The sequence below is a fragment of the Panthera onca genome, chromosome A2 (assembly GCF_046562875.1).
Source record: "Panthera onca isolate mPanOnc1 chromosome A2, mPanOnc1 haplotype 2, whole genome shotgun sequence".
Classification (NCBI taxonomy): domain Eukaryota; kingdom Metazoa; phylum Chordata; class Mammalia; order Carnivora; family Felidae; genus Panthera; species Panthera onca.
In genome coordinates, this window is record NC_138340.1 from 93,842,577 (window position 1) to 93,861,388 (window position 18,812).

At 40.2% G+C, this 18,812-nt stretch overlaps 2 protein-coding genes across 10 annotated transcripts in view; one reads left to right on the top strand and one right to left on the bottom strand.

The window, feature by feature from the left end:
* Positions 1-18,812, bottom strand: part of FAM237B (family with sequence similarity 237 member B) — a 166,964-nt gene that overhangs the window by 60,586 nt on the left and 87,566 nt on the right. For 5 of the 7 annotated variants that reach the window (XR_009610371.3, XR_009610366.3, XR_009610368.3 and 2 more), the window contains exons 9-10: positions 10,157-10,337; positions 8,148-8,213 (exon numbers count right to left, since the gene is read on the bottom strand). The gene's annotated coding sequence lies outside the window, so the exon portion shown is untranslated. Of the gene's footprint in view, positions 1-8,147; positions 8,214-8,588; positions 8,683-9,467; positions 9,852-10,156; positions 10,338-18,812 lie in introns of those variants that run through there. The other 2 variants (XR_013553998.2, XR_009610373.3) reach the window with 2 other exon arrangements.
* CFAP69 (cilia and flagella associated protein 69) overlaps positions 8,773-18,812 on the top strand; it is a 61,283-nt gene continuing 51,243 nt past the window's right edge. For 2 of the 3 annotated variants that reach the window (XM_078442483.2, XM_078442484.2), the window contains exon 1: positions 9,177-9,374. In XM_078442483.2, the coding sequence (XP_078298609.1) occupies positions 9,204-9,374 (171 nt within the window). In that variant the 5' untranslated portion in view covers positions 9,177-9,203. Of the gene's footprint in view, positions 9,113-9,176; positions 9,375-18,812 lie in introns of those variants that run through there. The other variant, XM_060633834.3, reaches the window with a different exon arrangement.

Sequence of the window (18,812 nt, forward strand, 5' to 3'; positions counted from 1 at the left end):
TTTTTTTAACTTTCCAAATCACTGGCTTTCTATCATGCAGTCATGCACAATTAGAGCAGACTATACATATAGGACTCTCCCCATGGCTGGACAGGCTAAATTAAATCACTAAGACAGGTGCTTTTTTATGACTTCAAATTGTCAACTTCAATCTTAATTCTCTTAAGATTTTCCTTGAAGGTCTTTCATAGCTTTGCAGACATTCAGCCTACACAGGGCCTGGAAGTTGTCTCCCAATGTCTGGTTACCCTACTTCTTTAAAAGCTGCTGTCCATCACATTACTCAACTGCCCTGGCAGTTGGGTGTAACAATGAGACTGAGAGCTGGTCAGTGAGATGTAGGGGCACTGTGGTTGACTTCCTGGAAGTCTCTTCAAAGAAAAGCAGCACGTGTTCTTTATCTTATTCCTCCATCTTGCTGCCGTAATTGTGGATACAATAGGAGACCTGGCAAAAGTCTAAGAGGACCAAGGCCACACCCTAAGGAAAGCCTATTAGAAACTAAAAAGATCTTGACAACTTCTACTTCACTATTTGACTCCCTCTGCCTGTATTTAACTCACTGTGCATTTGGGTTTCTTTATATGAAGTCAGACTAATCCATTCTGGTGTTCTGTTCTTTGTCATGATTCTATTTAACACTGAATGAACTAGACTGCAATAATTCTTATCTTTAAAAGTTTTTCAAGGATAATGTGCAATTCAAATTGGAATTGATTTTCCATTGTTAATTAATGATACTCAATTTCTTGCCTTTGATCTTTCATTTGATATTTTGTATCTGCTTGGAAAATACTGTTTTCTTTATAACTGTGTAATAGCTATTTGCTAAAACTCTGTAATAGCCAAAATATCACTATCAAATTACATGCCATTTTTTATATCATTCTCATAGATCTGCCTTATGAGCATCTAAATAAAAAGTATTATTTAATGTGTTTTAACCTCTTTTTTGAAGTGTTACATACAAATGAATTTTTCTTTCTTACTGAATAATACTTCCCGTATTTGATGAAGGCCGTCTGTTTCTTTCTAGAAGCATCTGGAAAGCAATACATGAAATGGTTTTTGGCTTTTGGAGGTTTTGTTTGTTTGTTTTTGCCAAAGTAGTCATTTAGGAAGATATCTATCTAATGAGGTGGTATTTTAAAAATTATTTCAGGGCACCTTGGTGATCAGTCAGAAAAGCGTGTGACTCTTGATCTCGGGGTTGTGGGTTCAAGCCCCACGTGGAATGTAGAGGTTACTTAAACTTAAAAAAAAATTATTTCAGGGGCGCCTGGGTGGCTCAGTAGATTGAGTGTCCGTCCAACTTCGGCTCAGGCCGTGATCTTGCAGTCCGTGAGTTCGAGCCCCACATCAGGCTCTGTGCTGACAGCTCAGAGCCTGGAGCCTGCTTCGGATTCTGTGTCTCCCTCTCTCTCTGCCCCTCCCCTGCTCATGCTGTGTCTCTCTCTGTCTCAAAAATAAATAAAAACATTAAAAAAATTTAAAAAATATTATTTCATTTCACTAGTGTTAAGTATCTTTAAACCAGGACTCAACATAATAGTTGAGCTGTATTCTGTAAGCAGAAACTGTATCTTATTCACTGCTGTATTCCCAGTGTCTAATGCAGTATGGTCCTGAAGATACTAACGAGATAATGAATGCTGACTCATCTTTAGAGAAAATTATGTTATTTATCACCCCACATGCATGCAGCTGTGCCTGCATCCTCCTGCCCACACCCCTCCCCATCACTGTCTCTACCTCCTGCCTTGCTTCCTGGCTGCCACCATCGCCACACTGCTGTACTGAGGAGAAACCAACCTTGGTGCCTGTGCGCAGGATCTGTGGAAGCTCTGGCTTCCCTGACAGCTGCCAGGGAATGCATGGGCGTTAATGTCCTGAGAGTAGGGTTGCCAGGCAAAATACAAGACACGCAGTTAAATTTGAAATGCAGACAAACAATGAATAATTTTTTATTTAATTCTATTACAATTGCACGGGACTTTTTTGTTGCTAAATCTGGCAACTCTCCCTGAGGAGTGATCTTTGACCAAAGAGATGCAGCACAAGAGGGAGCTGGTAGACAAATTCTCCCTTCCTTTCCCGCAGATAAGCTAGCTATTCCATAGTATAATAATGCTTAAGGCCTCCATGAAAACATCATAAAAGACTGAGCAATTGGCTGCATTTGTTCCAAAGCTATGGCCAGCTCAAGTAACACCTATATTTGCCTGCCTCAACTTCTATCTTTTCCTCACCTGCTTCCCAGAGAGAGTGCCCACTAATAAAGTGGCAGCAAGTAAATGTTTGTTTGTTTGTTTGTTTGTTTGTTTGTTTAAGGCAGGCTCTAGGGAACCTAGGCTGGCAAATTAACTTTGGTAGAGGATTCTTCAAATGGAAAATGCGACATGACATAAATGATGTTGACAAAGTCGTGCACAGGGCCCCCCGCAGGCTCAAAATCCTGATCACTTGAAAGCTCTGAGAGTGGATGCATCTCCCAGGGACAGATTCATGTAGATCAAATGTATAGTGATTGTTAAATCAGAATAGTCATTTGTCATTTCTGTGAGAAATAATCAATGTCCTATAGGTAAGAATACCAGTATTGCCTTAACTAAGCATATTCTATCCTTTAATTTGTTCTTAGAAGAATTCAAATTATAGCCCAAAGTATGTTGGGATCTGTTATGGGATGAATTAAATCCCCCTAAAATTCATATTAATTCATAGGACCTTTAAAGAGGTATTTAAGGTAAAATGAGGTCATATGGGTGGGCTCTAATCCAAGGATAACTGGTGTCCTTAAAAGAAGAGGAGATAAAGGGGCACCTGGGTGGCTCAGTTGGTTAAGCCTCTGACTCTTGATTTCTGCTCAGGTCATGCATGAGCTCATGGTTCCTAAGAACAAGCCCCGCATTGGGCTCTGTGCTGACAGTGCAGAGCCTGCCTGGGATTCTGTCTCCCCGTCTCTGGCCCTCCCCCACTCACTCTCTCTCTCTCTCCCGTTCTCTCTCTCTCTCTCTCAAAATAAATAAACAAACATTAAAAATAAAAAGGAGATAAAGACACTGAGGGAAGACTATGTGATGACAAAGGGACAAAATGTCCACCTACAAGCCAAGGAGAGAGGCCTCAAGAATGAAACCAATTTTGGACACCTTATGGACTTCTAGCCTCCAGACTGTGAGAAAATAAAATTTCTGTTGTATAAGCCACCCAGTCTGTGGTATTTATTTTGGCAGCCCTAGCAAATTAATACAGAGTCCATGGAATTGGAGCAAGTCAAGTCAGTTATAAACCTTGAATAATTAATGTCATTGGAATACACTTGTCTGATTAATCCTGCTCCACAATAAAGACAGTTCTATCCTGGGTTTACTACACTGTAACCCCCACCATGTGAACACAATAGTTCTTTTTAGTTCTAAAAGCTGGAGAACATTTTCATTTCATGGAATATTCCTAAGTCACAGGACTGAAGCTTTGGTTAGGTACAAATCACTCCATAAATTCATTTCATTTACATATTACCATTTAGCTTCTCCATTAAACATGAATAGCTCTTCTATCTTCCTATTTAAAAGTCACTTGCAATTTGGATTATTAGTACACTTTTTATTAGAATAGTTGACTTCAGAGGTGGCTGATCTTTTACTTTTGTTCTGTCCCATGTATTTATTATGCCCAAATTTGCACTAATGATTCTGTCAGAAAGAGGTAATTATTTTGTTTCTCTTTTAAGCTTTGTTTCTGTCACAAACTGAAAGATTTTTTAAAACACTGAAGTAGATAAAATGCCAGCTTTATATGTTTTCTTTCTGTTACATAATTCCCCTAAAGCTAACCTACAAAGACTATACTCTAATTACATTTCTTATGTGCTATAAAAATTCTATTTAAAATTAATTACTCTGACTCACAAAAGAATAACATTTGTTTGAACATTTGGAACATCTGGCATTATTTAGAGACTACCGAATTCATATGTAATCTAAAATACTTACTAGAAACATTCTTAAGTTGTGCTAATGAATAATTACAATTTTACTAAATATTGCTTAATTAGGCAGTGTGCAAACAAGTATCAGGAAAAAATATCAGAAGAACAATGTTATTTCTTAATACTACATTTATTAATGTTCAAAATATCCTTAGTTTCAGTGGGAATGCAAACTGGTATGGCCACTCTGGAAAACAGTATGGAGGTTCCTCAAAAAGTTGAACATAGAACTACCCTATGACCCAGCAATTGCACTACCAGGTATTTACCCAAAATATACAAAAATACTGATTCAAAGGGGCACATGCACCCCAATGTTTATAGCAGCATTATCGACAATAGCCAAATTATGGAAAGAGCCCAAATGTCCATTGATTGATGAATGGATAAAGAAGTGGTGTGTGTGCATGTGTGTGTGTGTGTGTGTATGTGTGTGTGTGCACACATACACAATGGAATATTACCCAGCCATCAAAAAGAATGAAATCTTGCCATTTGTAACAACATGGATGAAGCTTGGTGTATTACACTAAACAAAGTAAGGCAGAGAAAGACAAATACCCTGATTTCACTCATGTGTGGAATTTAAGAAACTAAACAGATGAACATAGGGGAAAGAAAACTAGAGGGAGGCAAACCATAAGACAGACTCTTAATGACAGAGAACAAACTTTCTGATGGAGAAAGGTGGGTGGGGGGTGGGCTAAATGGGTGATGGGCATTAAGGAGGGTAGTTGTGTGAGCACTGGGTGTTATATGTAAGTGATGAATCATTAAATTCTATTTCTAAAATCAGTATTATGCTATAGGTTAACCAGAATTTAAAAACTTGAAACATTAAAAAAAATCTGAACTAGAACCAAAAAATAAATAAATAAAAAATATACTTAGCTTTATTTTAAAAGTAAAAAATGTACATAGGACAACATATTATTAAAATGTCAAGTTAATCTTCAATCTATAGCTGCTTTTAAGGAATTGCAATTTGTAACTAAACAGATGTTTAATTCTGCAAAATTGTTATCAGACTGAAACATTTCTATTCTCCATAATTTATTTCACATACATTTCTCTACTATTAATTTATCTTTTTGCTGAGATAATTTACCATTTCAATAGTTAGTCATTTTACCCTTAGATCCTTCTGTGTTGTGGTGTCAGGAAACTGTCCTGTGCTCTTAACTTAGAGTCTTCAAACAATACATTTTAAAAGGTTCAGTGAATGATTAAACTTAAATCCATTACCGGGGCCCTGGGTGGCTCAGTCAGTTGAGCATCCGACTTTGGTTCAGGTCATGAGCTCATAGCTCATGAGTTTGAGCCCCGCACTGGGCTCTGTGCTGACAGCTCAGAGCCTGGAGCCTGCTTCGGATTTTGTCTCCTTCTCTCTCTGCCCCTCCCCCACTTGTGCTCAGTCTCTCTCTCTCTCAAAAATAAATAAAATATCAAAAAAAAATTAAATTCATTACCTAATATAAACAATTAAAGCTTTTTAAAAGCTTAAACTTGGTGCACTTAACAAAAAGAAAAACAAATATTATCACCAGTAAGAAAACAAAGGAAATGGAAAATACACAGATGGATACTCAGTGAAAGCCAATTTTATGGAGATCGTTAAAACTACTCCCAAACAACATTAATGAAAATATACACGCATCACGCTAGACCAGTGCTTCTCAATTTCAATATGCACACTAATCACCTGGCAGTCTGGTTAAAATGGAGATTCTGATTCAGGAGGTCCATCCTGGGTAGAACTTCTGTATTCCTAACAAGCCCCTAACTACCTAACAATGCCTATGTAGGTAGTTCAAGGACCCATTTCGAGCAGCAAGGACTTATAATTTACCTTACTCTGGGTAACTTATGAAATGCCTTAATTTGGCTTCAGTTAAAATTTAAAAACCAATTTATAATCGTTGAAATCTTTAATGTACATTTGTTGAATACCATTAGCCTGACCAAGAGCATAACATCACTTAGGAACTTGTTACACATGCAAACCCTTGGACCTCCCCTAGGCTTAACTGAAGCTGACTCAGGAGGTGTGGTTCAGACAGTCGGTTTTAATTAGTTTTCCAAATTATTCTGATGCATGTTAAGCTTTCAGAAACACTATTCTAGATACTATGCTGAGGGGTTGGGGTGCAAATCTGGGGAAATGACTTTCCTTGCTTTCAAAGTCTCTAGAGGAAGGGGTTGGGCACCTGAGTCAATAAACACCATTAAGTATGTGGTAAGAACAAAACCATAATGATAAAGTGGCATCCAACAGAGGATGTAAAGAAGGTTCCCCCAAAAAGTCACATGAGCTGGGTTTCACAGGGAGCTAGATATTTGAAGACAGTCCCATGTACAACAATATGCAAAGGTAATGCAGGAAGAAGCTTGGAACCTTCCTGAAACAACAAATAATTCACTCAAGATGGCTTGCATGTGGGGTGTTAGGATTTCCATCCTGGTTGTCTCTCATTTGTCAAATAATAAAAACAAATACCATTAGGGGCACCTGGGTGGCTCAGTGGGTTAAGTGTCTGACTTCAACTCAGGTCATGATCTCGTGGTTTGTGGGATTGAGCCCTGTGACAGGCTCTGTACTGACAGCTTAGAGCCTGGAGCCTGCTTCAGATTCTGTGTCTTCCTCTCTGCCCCTCCACCACTCACACTGTCCCTCGCTCTCAAAAATAAAATAAAACATTAAAAAGATTAAAAACAAACAAAAACAAATACCATTAGAGCTAAAAAAAAAAAAATTACAAAGTTGAATCTATTAATTTCCTAGGTAAGGGAACCCCTTCCTATGAAGAATTTCACTGACTTCACTGAGCAGGAAAAGAGTTTTTAAGTGCTAGAAAGGGAGCGTTCACAGGAGTCTTGCTAATTAAGCATTGGGAACTGGTACTGTGGATATAGGACAGAATGAATATATAGATTTGTAAACAATTAAAGTAAAATAAAAATCTTTTTGTTCATTTGTTAGGAAAGTGTCTGCAATTAAGTCCAGTGAGGAGAGTGTGACTTTCCAGTCACTGAGGTTTATGGATTCTCATCAGATTCACCTTTTGCACTGAAACACTATAGTCAGTTGATAACTCCCAGATAAACTTTGCTTTAAGTGGAAAATTTTTTTTGACAGTCCCTCCTCTTCATCTTTACTCCTCCGGAGATGCCAGGCTCAATACACAAAAAAAGATTAAACAAATCATCCGACTGTCAGCTCTCCACTACTATCTTGGTTTTGGGTGCCATTCTCACAGGATCCCCTTGTGTTTACTCAAGTGATTTCAGTCTCCTTTTGATATAGTTTACTTGGAATGTGCAACAGCAATTTAGCTCATGTTAATACACTTGACACAACCTTTATACTCTCCTGGAGTAATAGCAATCTTACACCTATTGGACCCACCTCTAGGTGTTAAGGCCTTCAAGGAGCTCTAAAAATGCCAATGAGTAAAGATAAAAGGAAAACAAAAAGAGAGCTGAAGTCCAGGCAAGGGAGTTTCAAGAAGGGGAGAAATACTAGAGATACGTACAAGATGAGGACAAGAAAGGGTCCACAGACTTTGGCCACATGTAGTGGTGACCCCAGGGCACTTTCAGGGGATAAAGGATGAGGAAAGTGGAAGAATGAATATAAGTGAGGAAATGGAGACTAGAAACACTCAGTTCTCTTTCAAAACAGCTTGGTTTCTTTGGCTATGATTTACATCAAGTGCTGGCATGCCCAATCTAGTTTTTCCATTTCTTTTTATTTGTGTCATCAGAAATGTCATTCAGTGTCTGAACTGGTTAAAGAAACTTAGAAATGACTGATCGACCAGCTCATTCTACAAATGAAGAGAGAAATGCTGAGAGGTGAAGTGAAATTTATTTTCATGCAGTTTGTTATCCGTAATTTTTAAGGCCATAAACTTTATAGATAATATAAAAACACATATGAATCTTGAAGAGTTTCTTCAGGCTAAAAAAAGATGAAAAGGTTTAAAGGACTTTAAGATATTTTCATAGCCATGGCCTTTGGGGTGATTAAGTTATACTGATGATTATCATAAGCAGCTTTCCATTAAAGTCGTGACCCTCCTTGTGTCATCACTCAGAATACAATGGATAGATAACAGTAATAATAAAGATAATGATAATATTGACCATTTACCTGGGTACTTAAGTGCAAAACGCTAATCTGCAAACTACCATCTCATTCTGTCTTCTCACAGCAATCCTATTGAGGAGAAATGTTAAAAATTTATGAGAAAAGGGGGAACGTGGGGCTTCCAGGGGTTAACTTGCTCTAGATTCCATGATTTGACTCAAAACCTCTAACACTGTGTACTATGCCTTGTTTGTTATTTAACTATCTGGTAGAGCCACGAAAGCACAGAAGAGGGAAAAGGCAGGGATTGTAGGTGACACGGGTCACTCCTCTGAGGTGAGATAAACTGCTCCACCTCTAAAACTACCTATCCATCATCCATCACTCTTACGACCCACATCCACCCCTCATCTCTCCACCCACTCTTGCTTTACTTTAAGGCCCGGCGCAAACTAGCAAGACTGAGAACACATGACGCCAAGCTAACACGCCACTGCCACGTACCGGGGTCGTCTACTCCCGCCTCCCTCCCGCCAGCGACCAAACTGAGCTACTCGCAACTTGGAGGTGCCTTTAGGGTTTGGGGTAGTTTGGCTCCCCAGGCTTCCGTAGGAGCCGACGATTCTGCCGCCCCCGACCCCGCCCCTGGCAACGCTCTGGCTTGTTAACAACCCGCCAGCCCGCGGGAGCCGAAGTCCGCCGGTGGGCTGCGGTGGCTTGATAATAAGGGTGGCGTCGTGGTGGCCGAGGCCACTGCCGGACTCCCGAGGCTTTTCGCGACCCTAGCGGCTCTCCGGCGGCTTTCTCTTCTTGGTGGGGGGGACTTTGTGGATCTTGAGGCTAAGGGAACTGTGTAGGACTGGAGGACCACCCCCGCCCCCCACCCCTCCCTGCCTCCCACTTCAGCCATGTCGGTAGCTGAGGCCGCGGGGACCTCCGAGGTCCCGGAACCGGGCCGCAGGAACAGGTCCGGCAGCCCTCGCCAAATCCCGGTGGTCGGGGTGGTGACGGAGGACGAGGACGCACAGGTATGGTAGGGTGTCTGTGCTTTGGGAAGTGTGGAGGGGAGGTTGGGATCTGGGGGGGCGGGGAGAGGCCTGGGGGCAGCAAAGGGCGGAAATGGGGGCCGAAGTGGAAACAGTCGGAGCCCGCGGGACGGAGGTTCCCAAGGCAACGCCGATCCTTCCGAGAACTGCCGCCGGAGGGAGGGTCCAGCTGTCGTCAGCCAACCTGTCTGGGGACTGTGGCGCGAGGTTCTCCCGGACCGTCCCACTAAACAGAATAAGCAAGGTTTTGCCGCTTTTCTTCGAAAAGTGTGACCACGAAGGGCGTGGGAGGAAAGGACACGTTTGTAGCAAAATCATGAATTTAATGAGCATTTTGTTTGCAATGGGCTTGTACGTAGATACCTGTTACTAAGTGATGTTCTTGACATAGGGGTAAAATCTCTCGTGTTTAAATTAGCTCCCACTTTAAAACCTACACCTGGAGGGAAGGAAAATCTGTCAAAATTAGAAAGAAGCCTCATTTTCATATGAAATTGGAGGCTGGTTATGGAGCCGGAGTTGAGAGAGAACAGAATTTACATATTTTACTGTACTTGTATTTGGTTTTGAGTTTATTTTTATTAGGAATACAAAATTAGTTCTTCTAAGTTGGTCTGTTGAGATATTTCACTTCGGAACCCTCGGCTGGATCTCCATTCGTGGCGGAAGTGTTTGTAAACTCCACGTCGTTTGTTTCATACTAGGGTTCCATTGCCCCTCCCTAGAGAGTATTGATCAAACCCTAAAGCGTGATTTCTCTGGAGGAATCCTACCCTACCTCTTCACACTGATGACGTGGGGTCACTATGGGAATTCCTGTGGAGGTTTTGCGAGTCCCAGGCTGCGTCAGGAACCCTGTCTCCTACGTCCACATCCTGGAACCTTGGAGAGTTCCTTGGGAGTGGCCAGTTGACTGGGGACCTCTTCTTTGGGAATAAGATTGAACTCCCTGAGGACTCTCTGACATTTGCACGGTTTTAACTGTGGGCAACAGCACTTTTGCATGAGGAGGAACGGGGAATTTACCTTATCAGTTTTGTGGACGTATTCCAATAGGGTAGGGAGAAGAAAGACTTTCAGGAGCAGCAGCTCTCCACTCCCAAGGCTGCAGGGGGGCTCAACGTTACCGCCATTGTTGTGCCCAGAAACCGGGCACAACTGAGAAGTAGGTGAATTTGGTATCTAATGGCTCTTGTTCCTTCACTCGCTGTAAAAGAGGTGGCAGGGATGGGGGGCACAGTTACACGAGGCAGGCTAGCATGGGTTAAAAAGAAAAAAAAAAGAGAAATGCTTTTAACAGGCCAAAGCCAGAGTAGTCCACAACATATCAAGTAAAGCAAAACTAGTAAACCTGTGTATATGTGTGTGTACTTTCTCCCTTCCCTTTTCCCTTTCTTTTTTCCTTTTCTTTCATTATTACCCCTCCTTACAGAGCCTTGGATTCTCTTTCAGGTAGAACTATTTTTGTATTAATTGGAGTTCCTAGCTTGTTAATAAGTACTTGGAGAAGCATTAATATTTTTCAAAGTACTGGAGAAGGCCGTTTCTACCAAAAGAAAGGAGATAAAAACTTTTTTAGAGCTAGGAGAAATGATCACTCAACCTTTTTGGGTATTCTTTGTAGTTGTTCTTACAAATGAGGCCATGAGAAGTTAACTGAGAGTTACTTAGTTTCTTTAATCGGAGTGAGGTCTAGCCATCTTTGCCATCATTGAAATGATAACCTTTTAGACCTCTGCCTTAGACCAGTAGAGGAAAGACTCATGGAACCCTTGGAACACTTGAGAGACAGTAAGTATATACTGGTAGCTAAAAGTGACTTTGGAGAGTCTATCTCAGTGCTTTAAGTCAGCTCCATTCTATGCTTGAAATCACAAATTGTTTACCTTTATGTCCTATTTTTAAAATTATTTATTTTGAGAGAGAGAGAGAGAGAGCGCGCATATGAGTGGGGGAGGGCCAGAGACAGGGGGAGAGAAACCCAAGCAGGCTCCATGCCATTAGGGCGGAGCCCAAGGCAGGGCTCAAACCCACCAACCCGAGCAGAAATCAACAGTCGGACGCCTAACTGACTGAGCCACCCAGGCGCCCCAATTTCCTATTTGTTTTAATGTTGTTCTCATTCTAAAGAATCAGAAGCCCTCTAGAGGTGCTTCTCAAACTTTAACGTCCATTTGGAAAACCTGGGGATCTTATCAAGATCAGACTGTGATTCTGTAGGGCTGGGGAGGAGCCCCGGATTCTGCTTTTCTAACAGGTTTCCGGGTGATGTCATTGCTACTGGTTGAAGGACCTCATTTCCCACCTGAAGTAGCAATGCTTAATTTATTATAGCTGCAGTAAAGTATGAACAGTGCTACAGAATTTCACAACATTTAACTCCTGGATAGCTGTAGGAAGTAGTTTCATGTGGATTCAGATTATAAAACAAAATAATAACAAAAATAAAACAAAATTCCAACCCTACCCCCACTGTTCCAGACTGTGTGTTAAAAAACAAGAGATGTCAAATGGAGTTTAAAAGAACTACTTGCTCTCTTTTCCTGTCACCACAAAGCTTCAGTTGATCTTGGATGAATGTCACATCCTTCTAGTCAGTACCTCTTCATCTCTTCCCAAACTGCTTTCCATAAATACCACTTTATGGTCCTCCTTCTTCCCTCTGAGCCTCACAACCTCTTTCAGGATTCCACAGTAGTTTCTTATAGCTTACGTCACCACACAGAATTACCCTGATCAAATCACTTAATATTCTATTTTCTGTAAAGCAAGCCTGTTTGAGAGGAGCGTGCCCCAAACCTGGGTGACCATCATAGTCATCTGAGGGGTTCAAAAAACTGTACATAGCTCATTCCTAACCCAGATTTACTGACTCATAATCCCCAATGTGGAGTCTGGTACTTTTTAAAAAGCTGTCTCAAGGGGCTGGGTGGCTCAGTTGGTTAAGCATCCGACTCTTGGTCTCGGCTCCGGTCATGATCTCTCCATTTGTGAGTTCAAGCCCCATATCAGGCTCTGCCCTGATGATGTGGAGCCTGCTTGGGATTCTGTCTCCTTCTCTCTGCCCCTCCTCTGCTTGTGCCCACCCACTCACTCTCTCTCTCATTCTTTCTTTTTCAAAATAAATAAATTTATTTTTTTTAAACTCTCTCGAGTGATTTTTAGCCTCAAAACCACTGAACTAGATGATATCCAAGGTCTCTGCCTTCCCTAAAGTGCCTCAGGTCTACTTCTCTGTTGTGTTTTCAGGGTTTCCCAATGTATTATTTGTACTTAATCTGTACCAGATTCTCAGTTTAGTGCCACCTCCAAGAAGATAGAATTCTTGCCTGTTGTCTTTTCCTGTGGTGTCCCCCATTATCTTCCAGTATTCCCCAGTAGCACCCAGCACAATATATGGTACACAGGAGGTGATATTAAATATTTACTAAATGAATGCCCTTCCCCCTTTTCTGAATTTAAAACTTACCCTACCTCCCTACTCTCCAACGTAAAGTACTCTCCCAATAGGAAGCATTTATTTTCACCCTCACAGATCTTCTCATAAATGAATATAGTCCTAGGTCTCAGTCACACCATTTGTCACCTAATTATCACTTGTGTTATGTTAGCAACTGTTTCGTTTGTCTAAATTTTGCCTCTTTCCCTAGAATATGGATTCCTTAAGTGTAGGAAATATATCTTAATACCTATGTGTCCTTCCTTCCTTGACTCTGAGCTCAGAGTAGAAATTGAAGTTCATATAAATAACTTACAAAGCCTTTTGTGTTCCACACTGGCCTCCTGGCTTCTCTTCAACCTTGCCGGGTGTATTTTATACCTCTGCCTGAGGGCCTATGCACTTGGTGTGCCCATTGCCCGGGAGTTTTCCCCTATTTTTCATACCTCCTTCAAGACTTTGCTGAAATGTTACCCTCCCTGTGAGTCTTTTGCTGACCGTTGCTTAAGCATCTTAACACTTCCTACTTTCTTTCCTCCAAAGATATGTCATCTTGTAGTAAACTATATAACAGTGATTTTTGTCTCCTCCAAAGCATATTAATTCACTTTAAATTTTTTTATTTGTGGGTTACCTGGTGGCTCAGTCGGTTAGGTGTCCAACTTTGGCTCAGGTCATGATCTCGTGGTCTGAGTTGGAGCCCCCCTCCTCCCCCCCCCCCCCCATCAGGCTATGTGCTAACAGCTCAGAGCTTGGAGCCTGCTTTGGATTCTGTGTCTCCCTCTATCTGCCCCTCCTCCACTCGTGTTCTGTCTCTCTCTGTCTGTCTCTCTCAAAAATAAAATAAACATTAAAAAACTTTTATATGATTATAGGTAACATGATGTTACATTAGTTTCAAGTGTACAACATAGTGATTTGACAAGTATGTATATTATGCTGTGCTCACAAGTGTAGTTACCATCAGCTACCATAAAATGCTGTTACAATATCAGTGATTATATTCTCTATTTCATCCCTGTGACTTATTCATTCCAGAACTGGAAGCCTGTATCTCCCACTTCCCTTCACCCATTTTTTCTATCCTTTCCCTCACCCACCTTCTCTCCATTGGCAACCATCAGTTTGTTCTCTGTATTTATAGGTCTGATTCTGCTTTTTATTTGTTGATTTATTCATTTGTTTTATTTTTTCATTTTTGAGAGAGAGAGAGAGAGAGAGAGAGAGAGAGAGAGAGAGCAGGGGGAGGGGAGGGGCAGAGAGAGAGGGAGACATAATCTGAAGCAGGTTCCAGGCTCCGACCTGTCAGCCCAGAGCCTGATGTAGGGCTTGAACCCATGAATTCTGAGATCATGACCTGAGCTAAAGTCAAACATGTAACCGACTGAGCCACCCAGGTGCCCCTATGCATTTGTTTTTTGTTGGATTCCACATGTGAGTAAAATCATATGGTATTTGTCTTTCTCAGTCTGACTTAATTCATTTAGCATAATACCCTCTAGGTCCATCTGTGTTGTCACAAATGGCACAATCTTGTACTTTTTATGGCTGTGTAATATTCCATTACATGTATATACCAAATCTTCCTTATCCATTTGTCTATCAGTGGATACTTAGGTTGCTTCCATATCTTGACTATTGTAAACATTACAATGCTACAATAAGCATAGAGGTGCATATATCTTTTCAAATCAGTGTTTTTGTCTTCTTTGGGTAAATTCCCAGTAGTGTAATTATTGGATCATGTGATAGTTCTTATATTTTTAACTTTTTGAGGAACCTCCCTACTGTACCAATTTATGTTATTGCCAACAGTGTAGGAGGATTCCTTTTTCTCCACAACCTCACCAACACTTGTAATTTCTTGTCTTTTTTTTTTTTTTGTGCTTGTTTTTAGCCATTCTGACAGGTATAAGGTGATAGCTCACTGTGGTTTTGATTTGTATTTCCCTGATGATTAGTGATATTGAGCATCTTTTCATGTATCTGTTGGTCATTTATATGTCTATAGAAATGTATTCTGTTTAGGTCCTCTGCACGTTTTTTAATTGGATTATTTGGGGATTTTTGCTGTTGAGTTGTAAAAGTTCTTTATATATTTTGGATATTAACCCCTTATCAGATATATCATTTGCAAATATCTTTTCCCATTCAGTAGGTTGCCTTTTTGTTTTCTTGATGGTTTTCTTTGCTGTGCAAGACAAAACATATTGATGTCATAGGAAAGCAGGAGATTTTGTGTTTTATTCAATACCATATCCTTAGCAACTAGAACAATGTCTGACACAGTGTAGATACTCCAAAATGTTTGTGGAATAAATAAATTGTGATTACTTGGCCTGCATAGGTATCATGGCTTAGCTTCCTTGCCCAAATTTGCTCTTCCTCTGAGAACCTCCACAATCTTCTAGTTGAAGTCCTATCCTGCCACTGTATGTAATACTGCCATGGACTGTCCTTAAAATTGCCTACCCTGGTTTTGGGGTAATTGCTAGACATAACCTCTGTGGTCAGTTGAGAAGTCAGGCAGAGAACTTAGGTGCAAAGAACCAGCACTCCTGCATCAGACAGACTTGCTAGCCCAGGTACTAGCTATGTGACCTTAACAAGTTAGGTCTCAATACCCCAGTTTCATCAACTCTATATGGTAAAGTCGAGGACTACTTAAGATATAAAGTTTAAAAAAGGGGGTGGAGGGGCCTGCCTGGCTCTGTTGGTAGAAGATGCAACTCTTGATTTCAGGGTTGTGAGTTCAAGCTCCATGTTGGGCATGGAACCTACTTAGGAAAAAAAGAAAAAAAAGGATATAAAGTGCCAGAGACAGACACATAAAAGGACCACAGTAAATATTAGTTCCTTTCCCCATAACCATGTATCAAATGAGCAGGATTTCTCCCCTTTGACCTGTCCCTTGGTAAAATGGGAAAATAAATTTATCCTGTAACTGTAAGTAAAGGTTTAATTTTCTTCAAAACAGTTTATTAGACTTGATCTTAAAATGTTTTGTTAAATGTTTTTACAATTCTCTATAAACATCTTATGTTAACAGCAATTATTTTCATGTTTACATCTGTATGTCCTCTTTTGCTTCATTCTGCTGTGTGATCTCATTTACCCAAACTCTTCCAATTATTACTTTAAGTCTCTGATTTGGAAATCTCTGCCCCCCAATTTAACTTATCTCCAGCCTCAACACAGGCCTCTTCCTCCAGCCTTCCCTGTCTCAGCAAAGGGTGACACTACTTCTATAATTGCCCAAGCCCAGGAGCATCATCACCTTTTCCTCTCTCTCCCACCAAATCAAATCACTCTTTAAGTCCCACAGACTCTACCTCCTTGATGTTTTTCATTCCATTCCCTGTTGTCGGCCTGGGTTGCCAGTACCTTAGTCAAGGCCTCAAGTTACAGATGTCTCCTACCTCCTTTCCAGTTCAGCCTAGACCTTTCCAGTTCAGTCTCTACTCAGCAAACAAAATTGCCTTTTTATTGTTACACTCCTCTGGTTAAAGCCTGTGGAAATAAAGACCACCCTGATGAGAATAAGCAGGCACTATTTAATATACAGAGCTTGCTATATAGGAAGTCAGCTAACATTACTTACATTTGGCAGAGACTCTAAGGCAGGCAGGGAAGCTTTGTAGTGAAAAAAGGGAAAGCTTCTGGTATGCTCTGTTTGGAGGTTGTTGCCATGGGGAAGCTGGAGGTGGGCTAGCTACAAACAGGGCATTCTATGTGATTGATTTGGGAAGCATATTTGGGTTTCTCTGGTGGTCCTACATAGCAATATGAGGGGCAAAAAATAGGGAATCTGGCAATCATTGCCAAATTCTGACTTTCCCGAGCAAATAGCTCCTGGGTTTGGTTGCTGCAGAGATTACAGGCTAGAGTTCTGTTGCCATATGTAGTCTGGCCATTGTCTGTTTATATATCCAGTCTCTCAAACCATTCAATATTTTTGAAGATCTTTAGCATAGGATACGTACAAGGCATTCTGTAAAGTGGGGTTAATAATAGTATCTACCTCATACAATTCAATTAGCAAATACGTGGAAAGTACAACTGTACCTGGAAATAGACATCACCATCATTGTTATGATCATTATTGTTATTATTCATGATTTGACCTCTACTTACCCAATTAGCATCATCTGTAGCCACTATCCTTTGTACTATATTTTCCTCCCCATCCTCAAAATGCCTTTTCTTTTGCCTCCAGGCCTTCACATATGCTACTCCCTGTCTCCACCTCTCAAACCTTCAGTTCATCTCACAGATCCTACTCCTTCTCACCTCTCCCTGCCAATTACTTTTTACAGCAACTGTGTCATGCCTTCTGTGCTTCCAGTCTGTGTGCTTCCAGAGCACGCCTTTCAGCATCCAGGGAGCATTTTGTAGCTTTTTATCTGTATTACTTGTATTCCATGCCAGACTGATAGCTACTTGAGGTCAGAGCAGTGTTGTTCCCCACACTTAGCACAGTTTCTGAAACATAGAAGCTGCTTCTAAATATTGATGCAAGGAGGAACGGGCTAAAGGAGGGAGGGCAGGAGAAATCTTAAAAATATAATATATGCTAAGCAAGTAACACACAGAGTAGCATGAAGTAATCAACATAAATCTGAAAGGAATCTATGCTTTAACCTTTACTACTCTCTGTTTCTTAATAAAAGTTATACCTGCTCATTTGGGAAAAACAATTCTGGTAATACATGCAGGTATTAAAAAGAAAATGTTGCATTGACTTTCATTTCAATATGCTTTCCAACCTTCAAAAACAATATTGCAGAAAATCTTAAAACAAAAACCTATTTTTTCCAAGAGGAAGAAAGAAGACAACTGAGGTAGTGGCAGATGGCACTGAACTCAAATCTTAAAAGACAAAATTCTATTCATCAAGTTTTTTGGTAACAGTAAATTTAATAATTTAAACAATTTAACAGTAAAATATAACAGTTTTTAAGGATAACCATAATACCAGGTAAAGATCAGTATTTAGAAAATCTTTTTTGATTATTAATTTTTTTGGTAAAAAGCATTTGGAGTTAAACTCACTCAGATACCCTACAAACTTAAAATTAGAGCACTTTACTGAAAATTGTTTTTTTGTTTGTTTGTTTGTTTTTAAGTTTATGTATTTGAAAAAGAGAGAATCTTAAGCAGGTCTCTGCACTGATATTGTGGAGCCGGATGTGGGGCTCGAACTCGAGCCATGAGTTCACAACCTAAGCCGAAACCAAGAGCAGGACACCTGACCAACTGAGCCACACAGGCACCCCTGAAAATTGTTTTTGAAAGACATTGCCTGAGATTAGAATATATGAGTTTGTAATTGTGAAAGGAAAGGAAATTCTAGACTTAAGAGGCAATAGAATAATATCTATGTAGACATAGGGAAAGATATGTATTATAGATTTAGAAATCAAAATACAATGGTGTTAACACTAAGTTAAATTATATATTTATACATGTAAACAAAAAGTAGCATATAAAAATAAACATATAAAAACAAAATTATATATAAAAGTAGATGTATTTAGATGATAGGAATAAGTAGGATTTTCTTCCCTTTTGAATTTTTTTATATCATCATCTTTTATATAATTTTTTTGAAGTTATTTTTTTATTTAAAAAATTTTTTAATGTTTATTTATTTTTGAGAGAGAGAAAGCCCACATGAGCAGGGAAGGGGCAGAGAGAGGGGGACAGAGGATCTGAAGTGGTCTCTGTGCTGATGTGCGTGCTCTCTCTCTCTCAAAATAAATTAATAAACTTAAAAAAGGTTAAAAAAAAAAAGGGAAGAAAACGTCATGCAACAAAGCATTAATCCCCAAAACTGAATTTAAAATGTGGAGATTTTTGTATAAGTACTTAAATTTGGGATGATAGCACTTCCTGTTTCCTTCTCCGCTTACCTACAAATAACTTCATATGCCAGGCCCAGTTTCTGGAGCTGGGGTGCCAGAAAACAAAAGTCTTTGCCTTGAGTGAGCTTTGGGTAGGGTGTGGCGGGGGATAAACATGCAAACCATTCTAGAACCATAATGGGAATTGTAGTGGATAAGGAACTTAGGGTGCTATGGGAGCACAAAGGAAGGACATTTGTTCTTTTTCCTTCCCTTGAGGAGGCAACACCTGAGCTGAGTTTTGAAGCACCCGTGGGGTTTAACCAAGGGAAGGAAAATAGAGGAGGGGTGAGGGGCACTAATGGAGAGTAACTGAATGATTTAGATGGGTTATGTTCAG